The 14,913-nt window shown below is 35.6% G+C and overlaps 1 protein-coding gene across 8 annotated transcripts in view; it reads right to left on the reverse strand.

Moving 5' to 3' along the window:
* Window positions 1-9,691: 9,691 nt before the first annotated feature.
* LOC131065970 (probable LRR receptor-like serine/threonine-protein kinase At1g53430) overlaps window positions 9,692-14,913 on the reverse strand; it is a 210,895-nt gene continuing 205,673 nt past the window's right edge. For all 8 annotated transcript variants that reach the window (XM_058000602.2, XM_058000600.2, XM_058000598.2 and 5 more), the window contains 8 exons: window positions 12,700-13,064; window positions 12,372-12,567; window positions 11,838-12,011; window positions 11,604-11,722; window positions 11,145-11,355; window positions 10,783-11,020; window positions 10,516-10,666; window positions 9,692-10,341 (listed from right to left, as the gene is read on the reverse strand). In XM_058000602.2, the coding sequence (XP_057856585.1) occupies window positions 10,117-10,341; window positions 10,516-10,666; window positions 10,783-11,020; window positions 11,145-11,355; window positions 11,604-11,722; window positions 11,838-12,011; window positions 12,372-12,567; window positions 12,700-13,064 (1,679 nt within the window). In that variant the 3' untranslated portion in view covers window positions 9,692-10,116. The remainder of the gene's footprint in view (window positions 10,342-10,515; window positions 10,667-10,782; window positions 11,021-11,144; window positions 11,356-11,603; window positions 11,723-11,837; window positions 12,012-12,371; window positions 12,568-12,699; window positions 13,065-14,913) is intronic.

Genomic DNA, 14,913 nt, shown 5'->3' on the forward strand with positions numbered 1-14,913 from the left:
CTCTAATAGATATCCATGAATCGATAGATTAAGCAAGATACAACTTCCTAGTAGATGACAAATTCTAAGGTAAGTTATCCTAACTCAAGAGACTATAATGGTGCCCTACTTGAAGTCTGTTGAACGTTTCGAGCTATCTGATGAGTTTCAACTTCAACAAATTGAACTTTCCCATTTAATAACTTCAATTGTCTTGCCTTAGAAATAAATTGTCCTTTGTAATTATCAAGTAATGCAACTAATTCATCTCTAGATAATTCAGGAAAATATTGAATGAAAACACTATCAATAATTTCTTGATCTTGGTCAACAACTTTTTGCCACTTATTTGCAAGAATGGAGTACAAAGAATCATAAATATCATCTTTAAGGTCTTGAGGTAATCGATTGTATAGACATAAGTAGCTGATTACCTGTTGAACAATTTGTTCCTTCTGATCTTCATCAAATGAATCAAAACATTTTTTGACATTATCAAATCTATTCCTCCCTAATGTTTTCAATGTCTTCTCAAAATCAGTCATAGGCTTGTAAGATAAAACATTGTTAGGAACACTTGCCTTTGACACTTCTTTTACTGGTTTAGCTACTTTACCAGTTGCTTTCATTTTCCTGGGTTCTTCTTCTGTGTCGGTATCATCATATTCTTCTTGAAGAATAAGTTGCCTACCTCTCTTCTTCGTTGCAGTATGATTCATAGCATTCACTTTGGGTGCCTAATCCTTTGACTTGGACACTTCGTGTCACTCTTGTACTCATTGGTGTTGAAGGTGCTTTCTCAACCTTCTTCTTCTTTCCTTTAACACTACTGGGTTGAGCACTACTGGTTTGAGCCGGTGCAGTTTGCTCCTCGAATTTTCCTAGTCTTTTCTTTTTCTTGTCCACTGAAGATGCCAACAGGTTATTAGCATAACCGATCAATAAGTCATAATTGACTTCATAGCTCATGTCTTCCATTTCATCCTCCCTGGGTTCGATAGCTTCCATGAGACAAAAATCAGTGGTGACTGTGAAAATGATGTCCTTAGCAAAGTTTTTCACCACGTCTTCAGGTAGCCTTACCCTCATACTCATTTTCTTTTGAAATTCATTGAAGTACTTGTTCATTGTAGCAGAGAAAGTGTTCTTAACAACCTTAATGTTGTTCTTGATCTGGGTAGTTACTGGTAGGTCTTTTGACCATTCAATGTCACCAATTCTCGATAGGAAATTCTGAAAGTAAAAGAATAAACCAATCAATAACTGACCAAATTTGAACTTTTGACTGTTGTCCTTCTTAATTGATTGCAAATTTAGCATCAATCGACTTCTTATGGCCTCGTATAGGTCATAATATGCGTTCTCAAGAATCATTCTATAGGTTGTATGCACTACTGTAGATGGTACACTTTTCATTCTACTGGAATAAAATATCTTGTAGCCTATAACCATGGTAGCCAATCTAACCGTTGGGTTCTTAATGTTGTTAACTGAGAAAGCATGCCCATTAGAGGTAGACTAAGTTAAAGTTGTTACAGTCTCTTTAGAAATTCGCCTCAGCTTGGGAACTTCACCGGTTTGCCAAAAAACAGTCACAGAATGGATAGCTTCCTTAGTTATAGTATGTGATCTTTCTAGATACATATTTTCACCATGAACTCGACTAAGAATGATTTTGATATGTTCCTCTTCAAAATCCTCAAGAAAATAAGCTGCATTGTGAAAACCCTTTTCATAAAGCCTAATATACTCGGGTTTGATCTTGCCGCTCTTATCACACAGGGATTTCAATTGAGAGTAAATTGACAATGATACTAAATCTTCGATTTTACAATCAATATAACTAGACAAATCACCTTTTACGATAACACCGTCAGGAACTTGAGACAAAGCATTGTAAGACACTAGTTGTTCAGATTCCATAACCTCTGTTGGTTCTGATGTGATCATAAGTTTCTCTACTTGCTTAGATAATGAAGCCATTCTGATAAACTCGATTTGAAAGGGATTTACAAAGAAATATCTTAATTCTCCCGCGCTGCCTCGATTTCCGGTTGATTACACAAATGCACACCAGTTCCACCTTCTCTGATCTTCGTATCAGCTTCAATCATGCAATTCATAGCACGAATTCGTCCACAACCAGCTAGCAATTCTCTTTTCGCTCTGCAAGTGCTCAAGAATTCTCTTTCGAATGCATTTAGGGTAAAAATAAAATAGTAAAACTTGCTTTTATCATCTTTACCTACTGCATTAATTGCTTGACTGCTAGGGTTACAAACCCTAATACACCACTTAATGGTATATCCAATATTAATAGGTGTAAAACTGATAGACAAAGATATCAAAATCTCTCATAGAATAACTCAAAAATTCAAATCTTCTTACCACACATCTTTCAAGGGGTCCATAAGTAGATTTACCGCTATGTTCCCCTAGCCCTGTTGAAAGGCTCAATTCACCAATGCAGGATTCTCCACACTAGGGGAAGGACTAGGTTATTTTGCAGGCATATCATCACTCTTCTTTTTCCAGATTCGGTTCATCTCTTCTCTGGTTTCCTCAACATTTACCTTCTGCTTACCTTTTTGGTCTAATAAATGATTAACCGGTTTGTTCTTTCTGGTTCTACAGAACTTCACCATGTGTCCCAGTTTGTGACAATGATAGCAAGCCATTCCAAATGATCTTCAAGGTCATGCATTGCCTCTTCCAGTTCTCCTTCTACAGTTCATAGCCACATGACCATAATTGTTACAAATGGTGCAAATGACATTAGTTACCTTTTCCATCTCAAATGGACTAAACTGGTTGACATAGGGTTTCCTTCCAAGCGATTAAGCCTTAAGGAAGTTTGGTTCAGATACCAACTGGTAGAGTTATAAAGCACTGCGAATCAGTGACAACAAAAATAATACTAGTTTAAACACTGACTGGTAGAGATACTTAACAAGTTTACTAAACACTATGCATGCAATCCAAAATGATATTAAAGCATCCACAATAAGTAAAACATCCACCATAACACAAGTGTTTATATGTGGAAAACGCAAATGGAAAAAACCACGGTGAGATGGAACTCACAATTTAACTAACTGCAATAATAGGTAACTGACCGGTTAGGGTATACAAAAATGCTCTGTTAGGAGCAAATCCTGTTAAAGATCCCAAAGCTCTTTTAGGAGCTATACCCTGTTAAAGGTAGTACCCTGTTAGGAGTAACCTCGATACAGGATTTCAGAATCCAAACTAATGGATCACCTTGTTAAAGGATTTGTACAATGAAGCTTGTTAGAGCTTACCCGGTTACAGGATTTGACTGTTGTAGTGATTAGAAAACAACAGGTGGTGTGATCTAGAAGTAGCACAACTTGCTTGAATAGATCCTCTTCTACTCACTCAAAACTGCATCACCAACATATTCTGCAATGCCTTCAACTTTTATCTTGCATAATACCATATCATAAAAATAGTTCATCATAATGTCATTATATAGACATTAGATTTTATGTCGGCTTAGAAATCATATCACAATTTCCTAGGTGCAGTGTATCTAGACAATCTAACATAACTCATCACAAATTGTCGCCAAATCTGTTGGTTATGGATAACTCATCATGGTCAGTGATAACTCATCACACAATCAATGAATACCGGTTGGAGCATCGATACCGGTTAAGAGTTAACCACATTCAACACATAAACCGATTGTCCTCCATTGCTTCTTTGATGGTCTCCGTTGAATCTCCAAGATGGTGTCAAGCCATTCCTGCATATACCAGTTTGACACTCTCTAAACCATCATAAACTAAACATCCAATACTGGTTGCAATACAAGTAACTTTAGAAGTGATACCGGTTTGTCTAAGATTACAATGACAATGTGAACATATGTGTGTGTGTACATGTTCCATCAATGACAACACATGAAGTCATCCATTACAATCATCATCAAGCCAACACACTAATGCAAATAGGTCCAGGCAACCGATACTAGAAAACTATCTCGAAAACCGGTAGCGATAACTTGTCGGAAAATGATCCAAATCCTCCGTGGTTTGGGAATAAGGTAGATGATCAAGTTCTGAAGCAAAATCCAACTCCTCAAGATTTGGTGAGCCAATGCCAGAAAATGTAGAATGAAATGCTGAAACTGCAAAACAGAAAGGAAATATTTTTGGTTGATGCAAGATTGCCAAGAACTGGGGATGCTCCTGCATCAGATTGTGTTTCTTTACTTACTTTGTTTATATCTACCTTAAAGAGGCGGAATGACATAAAATATGTAATAATAGTCCTTGTTTTAGAAGGAATTATTGCAATCTTGCAATACACCTCATTTTATTTGTCTAAACTAATAGTGGCATTATATCACCTTGCATGGTCATTATGATGTACCTTAGTAAGTGTTTACAACTGTAGAGTTATCATTATAAGATGATCTTGGATATTATAAAATTAGGTTCTCTAAATATCAACCTTGTATCTTTAGTACATGTAGAAACAAGTGGTTATCATTTCATAGCATGTTTTATTGAATATTTTAAAAAGGCCTAAAATACCTTAGTTTAATGTTGGCTCAACTTTCTAGTACTCAGTCATCAATGTTTTGAATATATTAAACTGGGAGAAGCTCGAACCTTTAAATGACCACAAAACTAGCAAGCAAAAAAAACCAAGGGCTCATGAGAGGTGAGGGCCCAAGACGAGAAAGCCTATTGCCAAAAAGGAACAAACCTAGCAAAATTCAAGCACCACTAGCAAAATCTAGACAATAAAACAAACAAAACCAACAGACCAAAAGCAAAATAGGACACACCCCCATCAAAGGCACAAACCAATGGCCTACCTGGTGGGGCAAAACACCAGCTTCCTTTGGAAAATATCTTTGCCTTTTTTCGAAAAAGAGAGCTTTCTATTCGAACCTCTCCCAAAGGAGATGATTGTGGAGTCCAGTGTAGCCTTCACCTTGGATATAGACACCTCCAACCCAGTTTTAGTAGAGGATTCTAAATGGCATCTCTTCTTTGCACTCCTTGCAATTTTGTCATGTATAGCTTGGAGAGCAATAGAGTTCTTCTTAGTCATCTCCATGTTTTGCGTAAACATATTCTCCATTTTCCTTTTTATGGAGTCTCGATTATCGTGTAGTGCCTCCAACACTTCCGCCAAATCCTTAGTGCCATTATCGTAGTCAACTTTCTCATTAAGCTCCTTCACTATATTTTCTTACCCTTCCCACTTATCAACCATAGCAAAAAATTTACCCACCACCATCTGAGCAGCCTGTTCATTGTTGTCCATATCCAAACTCGAGGCTTTAGCATCCACTTCAACAAGTGCTTCAAGTTTGTTGATTTTCTTTTTTACCACCTCAAATTGTCCCAAAAGCCAACAGATGGTAGGTTCGTACTTGTTGAGCTTCTCGTAGAATTCATTCATTTTGGCTACAAAGAGGGGAAAATCCTCCTTAAATAGAGCATTTTGAGGAGAAGAATAAGGGGAGCCAGGGGGGAGGATGGGAGGGAGGGGTAGAAGCATTGTTCACCGAGTGATCAGAGGTCCAATCCGACCTAGTGGACCAAGAAGAAGTCGTCTCCTTTGAATCTTGTTCAACAATAATTGGGTTTTTATAGAGCATTCACAACCAAGGGGGACAAAGGGTTTTTTTTATGTAGTGGTCCTAGAAGGGTTAATCTTGGTGGGATTATTTTGGGGCTTTGGGAAAAATTTAGAATCAATCGAGTTGACTGGTAACCACAAAGGCCCGAGCTCGAAGGATTAATGATGCGGGTGTGGTGGGGCCACATGTTGGGGTTAGACCCAGATGAAAATTATAAAAGTGCATAATAAGACCTTGATGCAAGGGAAGGATACCTTTAGACTTGGCCACCACAACAGATTGAGAAATGGAAGAGAAAATCTAGAAGGAAAAGTTCATTTTGACGCCATACCTTAAGTGATTGAGCATCGAGAATGGTTAGGATATCTTTCTATTAATTATAAATGAATTGAAAATATTGAAAGGGAATTGATCAGATAGCGTATGAGTTGATTTTGTTGCTTTCATACAAAATATTGTGTTAATGACATAAGATTGAACTTCAAATCAAATTCCTTATTGAGCAAATATATTGTATAGATATGCAATGTTTGTGCTTATCAAGTAAATGATTTGATCCACTATCTTTTGTCTCATATACTAAAGGATATGATTTGCAATATGTGATTGAAATGTTCTTGACCACGAGTTAAACATTAGTTGCATGATTGTATTCTAGTGATTGTGTTCATCATCAGTATGTTTTGCTTATGATTGAAATGAAACGAAGATCTTGAAATGGTTTTAGATAGTTAAGAAACAATTGTTGCTTCTATCTTTATATGCATGTTACATGCATCTTGTGTGTGTATGATATTGTTACATTAGTGTTAGAATGTAGATATATCATGTTGCACAAATGCCATTACTCTTTCCAGTATTGCATTGCTAGTCTTCCTTGTGCAAGGTTGGGTATCTTACGTGTCAAGAAAGATTTTGAGCAAGTGTAACTACTTCATGGTATGGTGGAAACATGCTTGGGTAATGTTCTTGCCCGTGGTGTGCTCGAGTGAGATAGTTGTAGGAAGTTACTATCATGGTGGTCTTCATGATTTGTCCATTGTGCATATGTTGCATTTGACCTTGTGTTCTATTATAAACGTAGATGTTTTCTCATGTTTATCTTTGTTATTGGCTTATGTACTAAATCTTTATTCCTTGTTTAGCCTTGTAGTCTTATTTTATGCTTGATTATGTGTATTTTGTGAATTATGTTAATTTGATATTATGGTTAGCAAGTTATTGGAGTGGAATGGGTATATAAGACCAAAAGCAATGTTGAAAGAAGAAAAGAGAGGCATAAGGCAATATTAGTTGTTAAGGGGTACAAACAACAGTTTGGAAGAGATTATGATGAGACACGTGCTCTAGTTGCAAGGACGGAAATCGTGTGGGCAATCATAGTACTAGCCAAGCATAAATGGAAGGTATATCAAATGGACGTGAAGTTTGCCTTCTTGAATGGAGTGTCGAAAGAAGAAGTTAATATGGAGCAACCACCATGTTATGAAATACCAAGTCAAGGGAGGTGTATAGATTGAAGCAAGCTCCATGAGCATGGTATAGTAGGATTGACTCATATTTATTGAGCAATGACTTTAGCAAAAGTGATGGTGAGTCCACTCTTTACATCAAGATAGTTGATGATTAGATTTTAATTATTGTCTTGTATGTAGATGATTTAGTTTTAACTAAGAATGATGATTTCCTCATTGTTGGTTTTAAATAGGCCACGAAAAGAGAGTTTGAAATGACATATTTAAGTCTCTTAAGATATTTTCTAGGCATAGAAGTAAATTAAATGCATGATGGTATATTTCTCTCTCAAGAAAAGTATCCAGTAGAGACCTTGAAGGGATTTAGAATGCAAGATAGCAAACCTACACTAACACCAATAACCATGGGTCTAAAGTTGAGCAAGGAAGATTGCAGCAGCAATGTGGATCCAACCTTGTATAAAAGTTTGGTTGGAAGTTTGATGTATTTGACAACAACTAGACTAGATTTATAGAGACTCCAAAAGAGTCACATTGGCAAGTGGGTAAGAGAATCTTGAGATATGTTAATGGCACCAAAGGATACAATATTTTGTAAATTGCAGCAAATGATTTTAGGCTAATTGAATACACAAATAGTGATTGGGCAGGAAGTGTGGACGATAGGAAGAGCGTATTGGGATATGTGTTCCATTTGGGTTCGGGAGCTGTCTCATGGGTTTCCAAGAAACAACCCTTAGTTTTCCTATCTAAAACGAAGGTTGAGTATATAGCAACATCATGTCAAGCTATTTGGCTAAGGAGCGTCTTAGCAGATTTGAAGGAAGAACATGACGATGAAACCATAATATTATGTGATAATATTTCATCAATAGCTTTGATGGAAAATCCTATATTTCATAGAAGAAGTAAACATATTAAAATCAAGTATCATTACATAGGAGAGTTGGTTGAGAGTGGTGAAATCAAGATGAAGTTTTGTAGGTTTGAGCAACAGCTTGCAAATATATTTACCAAGACATTGAGCAAGCACAACTTTGTGCGCCTAAGAAGAAATTTGGGCATTGTTGATTTGAATGAATGATGAGTTTTATTTGACGGCTCAGGACAATGGGGGAGTGTTGGAAAATCAAGTTTTCTAGAGCCTTTGTGCACTCCAAGTCCACCTACCTGTCAAGAGTAGGTGTAATAAAAGATTCTCCGTAGTCATTGGGATTTCATCCTCCCAATTGCCCTTGATGTGCAATAGAGAACTAAATATTTTATCAGTAATTAAATGTAGATAGGTAATTTTGAATTTGAATTGTGAGAGGGAATTTTGTGCAGCCTTAGACATATAGAGAATGTCAATGAACAATCTGTAGTTAGTCAATGTATGCAACAACAAGTTAGAGAGCTCAGTGAAGAGCAAAAGGAATGTTTTGACAGCAGCAGCCGTGTCTGTTTAGTGAGCAGCAGATTGCTCCAGCAATTAGAAGCTCTATGAGAGTAGTGTGTAAAGGAGTTAAGTGTAGCTCTAGGCATTTATTGGGTGCAGCTACAGAATGCTGCAGACAAGTTTGTAATTAATTTGTATTTCTGAATTTGTTTATTTCAAATTTAATAGAAAAGATAAATCTGCCTGTCTGTAGCTTGTGTGTAATTTAGTTTTTATTTTTATGTATTTGTATTGCTAGTGATTGGTAATTCAATTATGGACACGTCTATTCTGGTTCCAAAAAGACAGTACGGATTGACTAACATGTGTGTTAGTTGCGTGTTTTACACCGTCGATTTTGCAATTAATGGTCGCGATTGACTAACCTGTCACTAACACGCTGTACGAAAAGTCTGTTTTAGAGCTAAAATAGCCGTGGCCCTCAACTATAGCCTCTAAATTTATTTGGAGATTTTAATTTCGAAGTTGGCTGTTTTGGAATTTAAAATCCAACATGTATTTGGGTTTTATCCTCTTTGTTTTCTATTTCTGGTTGTAACTTTGGATTTTTTTTCCATCAGATTGATATCACAGCTGTTGCTCATGAGACAAACCACAGAATTATGAAAGCAAACAAATTAATTTCTATTAATCAGAAAATAACTTTTATAAAATGACTTCAAATTCAGATTACAATATTGATTACAAATAAATCTTCTACAAACTATCTGAAGCTGCAACCATAGTTTAAATTTTGAAATTTTCTGAAGCTGCACTGAATTCCCTGTTCATATTCGTTTGGAGCTGCCTGCTGCAGCCCTGTACTCTCTTCACTCACTACAGATGCTGCAAAACTTCACGGTTGCGTGAATACTCCTCCTTTTTGTCTGTTGCTGTCTTTGCCAAAATTCCCTTTTACTTTCAAAATTCACTCACCTATTTGTATTAACTCATTGCCAAAAACATAACTTCTGCTGCAGCGTCAGGGGGAAAGAGGGATGGAGATCCAAAAACAATAGAGATCCCAAAACATTTCCAACGGACTGTTCGCTGATAGATGGTTGACTGACGGACTCAGAAACAATAAATCCCAACAAGATTGTGTAAAATGTTACCTGATTCGTTGAAGCTACTTTATTTTCTTCGTATATCTTCTTTAATACCATTAAAAAAATTGCGAAGCATGAGCACAATCTCTTCTTCCTTTAATCGGAGGAGGGATAAATTCATTTACCAGCAACATCTCTACTTAGTATGTCATTTCAATTTGTTTAGTAAGTTCTAATATGCATGCATGTTTTTCTTAAGAAGCACTTAATAAATATAATGTTCAATATGTTCATGTTTATATATTGTGCATGTTAGAGGTGACCCAGTCATCAACGTAGGATTATTATCGATAATTTGATTAAGGGTTGCACAGAGAGAGAAATTTATAGAAATCAGAAGATACTCTGTAATATAAGTTAACTCTTGCTGTCATCGTCCCTTCGTTTAATTCTTATTAATAGAGCCTGCTTAGGTAGAGGAACTGTCGTTGGATGGTCCTTCCAAGCCAAAGCATTCTGTGTGTCACAATGGCTTCTCTTCTGTATATATATATATATATATAGATTGGTCTGTCATCCCAATATATATGATGGTCGAGAATGTGAAACAAGCGCTTCTATTTTCCCTTCCAGCATTCCAACAACTGTAGACATTGAAGGTCGTTGCGAAGGGGATTCGTGGGTGCATAACAGACCCACATTGATCACCCTTAAAACTTCTTCCTTGGAGTAGCCTGAGTTTTTGAGATTCACATCCAACAAATCCAGCAACATTTTCTTCTCATACAAATGCCAAGTCTGTAATGTCTCACACAAGAATTATCATAAATCATCGGGAAAAAAAAAATGGTTGTCTTGTTTTGACTAAGACAAACATGAAAAAGGGTTAGGATCCATTACAAAACACTCAATAAGACAAATAAACGAATCTGTGACACTAAAAAAAGAGAGAAAAAAAGGTTGTGTTGTTACCCATTCCAGCAGATAAACCATCTCTTCCCTCAATTTCTTGTCTATGCGAGATCTGCCACTTACAACTTCAAGGACCACCACTCCAAAACTGTAGACATCTGCCTTCTCGGTGAGACGACCTTTCAAAGCATATTCGGGAGCCATATATCCCCTACAAAAGTTAAAAACAATTTGGACTTTAAACTTTATGTACCATTTCACAGTTTTGTTCATAGTATTGATGCCTACATTTTATTTTGGAAAATAACTTTTCTTTGGAGATCTCACATTGTTCCCGCCAGTCTGGTGGTGACATGAGTTTTGTCTTGATCAAATAACTTGGCTAATCCAAAGTCGGAGATTTTTGGATTCAAATGTTGATCTAAGAGAATGTTCATTGTTTTGATATCTCGATGAATAATTCTCAGTCTAGATCCCTCATGCAAGTATGCCAGGCCATGCGCAATCCCAAGGGAAATGTTGTAACGTCGAGGCCAGTCAAGATTGAGTCTATATTCTTTAGGACCTACAAATTAGGTTACAAAAATATTTCAATTTGTATAAATGCTTTCTAGTTTAATAGCGAGCGAAGACTGAAACTGTGATCTATATAATTTTACATTATTGGAGGAGAACATATCAGGATGTACCATACAAACAACGAGCTAAACTGTTGTTCTCCATGTATTCATAGACCAAGAGGAGCTGTTTTCCCTCTACGCAAAAACCATACAATTCCACAAGATTGGGATGCTGCATTGCAGATATTGTACCCACTTCATTAAGAAAGTCTCGAATGCCTCGTCTTGCCTTGGGAAACATCTGCTTGACTGCAACCATTTTTCCGTCTGGAAGAATTCCCTGCTAAGAAACAAAGCGTTAAAGAAATTGCTAGACATGGTACTCTGTCTCAGGACCATTTCAGCTAATACTAGACATAGCAACTGAAGTCAAAAGTGAATTCACATTCATTCTTATCCTGACATTCTCTAAACATTCTGATGATAGAAGTCACAATCAAATCCAGAAGCAACAATAGATTTATCACAATAGATTTATCATTATGAATTGTGGAAATCTAATAATTCTAATGTGAGTTTTTTATATACCTTAAAAACAGCACCGAATCCTCCCTCTCCTATCTTATTCTCAGGGTTGAAGTCATTTGTGGCATTTTTAATCACCTCCAGACTGAATGTATTTGAAATTGTGTCCATATTTGTCAATTCTATATACACCGTTTAGACAAACTTGTGTCAGTGCAGTTGTCGACATCTTCACTATATTATACTGGAGTATGAAATGTGGCATAAGTGGATAGTGTGTGACACTGTTCTCAATACCTGTGTCATCATTAGCTGCTAAGGATCTGCTCTTCATTCTTTTTCTTTTTCTAATGAAGATGAATGATAAGCACACTGCGAAGCCTAAACAAGTTACTGCCCCAGAAACTATGCAGATAATCATAATTTTGTTGCTTTTTTCTCTACTATTCCTTGTGCTGTTCATTTCGAAGTCTGTCAAAACAAAGAAATATGAATTTAGAAGGCAGAGCTTAAAGACTAGTAGTTTTGTATCAGATATACAACTCTCATGTTATCTACAAAGCTAAGGGTTTGGGCATAACCAAGTATATCATGATTAGAAGTACTAATAAAATAATTGGCTGAATATCAAAATTATAGGAACTGTTTAGATTACACATAGCATATTCTCAGGGATTGCTATCAGTTCATGTAATCTAACAGTGAAGTGAATGGAAAACAAGTAATTTAATTGCACTACTAAACAAACTTTGTTTATACCATTATATAGGAAGACTCAATACACAAGGTCATTGCTCAAATCCCTGAAACAAATTTGCAAAGGATTCTTACTTGGACTGATTTTGATAGCTGATACCAAAGGTCCATATGTCCCCTTCACTGGTATGTCATATGTTCCCTTTCCAGCCCAAAAGAAATGGATTTCCAAATAGTTCTCAGTCACATTTACAATGAAATTTCTGATTACTACCTTATATGAGCCTCCAGCAGCATCCTTGATGTTAAAATCTTTCAATCTTCTACTTCCCTACACAAATTTCAAAAATGAAATAACGCGCCTCTTAAAAAACAGTATTTGCAATGCTGTCACAGGTCTCTGTCAAGAGTGAAATAATTACTGAAAAGATTAAGAAAGAAAAGAGTACATTATTATATATACCTGAATATAAACATCAAAGACGCGCCTTCCTAGACTTGCAAAGGTCGTTCCGTTGGATATTACTATCTCAGCAAAGTGGAGTTGTACATTATACTCTCCATTTTGAAGGCACAATGCATAGTATCTCAAGGAGCTAGAAGCACAGCGTGCTGTTCCGTACACATCTGAATTTATTCCTTTGGCAAATTCAGAGCTGTTGCCTGTCACTATCCATTGATGTTTTTCAGCATCCATAAAATGTCCTGTGTTACTGACTGCCCATTTCCCATTAGAGCTGAGAAAGTAGGAGGAAGGGCCTAATGGATTGGTATCCCCCTCGTAAGTCCTCCATGGATTACCTCCACAGTTGATGGCCAAAGAAGTGTCTGCAAAGCAAAGGGCATACATTTAGATCATTATTCAAATAATTTTTGCCAGTCACCTTTTACAACAGGGTTATCATAATCTCGCAATACAGTCATAAGAAGCAAAGATGTTTTTTCGTAATAGTTTTGTGATAAAGTTATACGTACATGCACACGCACATGCAGTGGAGAAGCTTTTACTGTATGAGTTCTAGCTTTCGAAGGTGAGGATGTCCATAATCAGCTGGTGGAGAGGATGGTTGTGCTATTGAAACTAATGGTGATGATTTTGAAGAGCAATATTTAGAATATGAGAATACAACAAATGAGATCACTAGAATGAGCAATGATTTTGATGATCATTGGCTATCCTATGAAATGGGAGAAGAATTCTCTGAGATTTTTGGATCAGTTCCAAGAGTACGAAAGCCTCAAAAGTGGACTAAAAGGATAGTAAATCGTTTCAGAAGAGAACAAAAACAAGCCTTATCATCTCAAATTCAGGCAGGGACATGTTTATCCTTTTGATTACCCAAATTCAGAAGCTGAAAACGTTGATTTGAGACATCAGATGAACGAGGAAAGAAGAGCAGCACTAGAGTGGATGTTGGATTATGTTCTCACATACATAGTCAAAAAACTGTATGCTCTCCAAACATAGTAAAAAGCTCTCTCCTTTCAAGAAAAGAAAGGTAGAGTTCTGCTTGTAGAGGTTTTTGAAACTGTCACACCAATTTCTTTTGTTTACTTGTTATTAAGTGATTCTTTTACATGTGATTCAATTAGAAATGTACATCTTACTCAGAGAAACTTGTGTAAGAGATTTCAAGGAGAAAGGATTGTTGAATTGTATTTACAATTTTCCCTGTGTTAGCAAGAAAAACAGAATAGCCATTTCATTAGATTCTGAGGTTTATATAAATGTATACTATTGCAAAAGTTTCAGTATATGAGTTTTCTTTGTTCCTTTCAGTGGATCCCGATGTTTATTTTTTAATGTAAACATTTGTTTGTGTAAACTGATTAGTTAATGTTATATTTACATTTACTGTAACATCTATGTTGTTTTAGAAGAATATCTAATTCATTTAGATCTACAAATATTCAATACAAAATCAAATAAATTAGTTAATATCTAGAGGCATCTACAATGAAATACAAATATTTGTAAATAAAAAATTGATTTTGAATAAATTTGATGTGTAGATGACAGGTAAGTGCATGCACGTTTTAGTTTCTCTATAAGTATTATTTTATTATTCTGAATAAAATAGAATCATTGTCACTTGTCTCTAAGTATATGAAATTGTTACATCTTTAGTAAGAGTGAAAGAGTGCATCATTATTTAGCTTCATGTCCTTCTTGACAACTAATAAAGATGGAAGACAATTATGTGATATCTCTCGATATTATTTTACATATATTTTTTTTAGAAAATATATGTAAAATAATGCCGAGAGATATCACATAATTGTCATCTATATGTCAAATTTATTCAAAATCAATTATCTGTTTACGGATATTTGTATGTCATTGTAGATGCCTCTCGACATAATTATCATAGCTAATATATAAATGTTGCATAATTAACTAAATTAATTACAACATTCAATAATGCACAACATCCAATAAGAATTACAAGTACTAAATGAACTTAATATAAAATATGGTACATATTTAAAATATATACCTCTTAAATATTGAATCAATGAACCATATATCCAATTCCGTTTATAGAGCATCTAAATAAAAAGAATTTCAACATAGAAAAATTTGGGTATTTTTATTTTTATTATAAAGATTTGTAGAAAAAATATGGTAAGCTGTTTTTAGAAACAATTTTATTGTGAATGTTTTAGTGGTTTGTGA

The sequence above is a fragment of the Cryptomeria japonica genome, chromosome 2, assembly GCF_030272615.1.
Source record: "Cryptomeria japonica chromosome 2, Sugi_1.0, whole genome shotgun sequence".
NCBI classification, from domain to species: domain Eukaryota; kingdom Viridiplantae; phylum Streptophyta; class Pinopsida; order Cupressales; family Cupressaceae; genus Cryptomeria; species Cryptomeria japonica.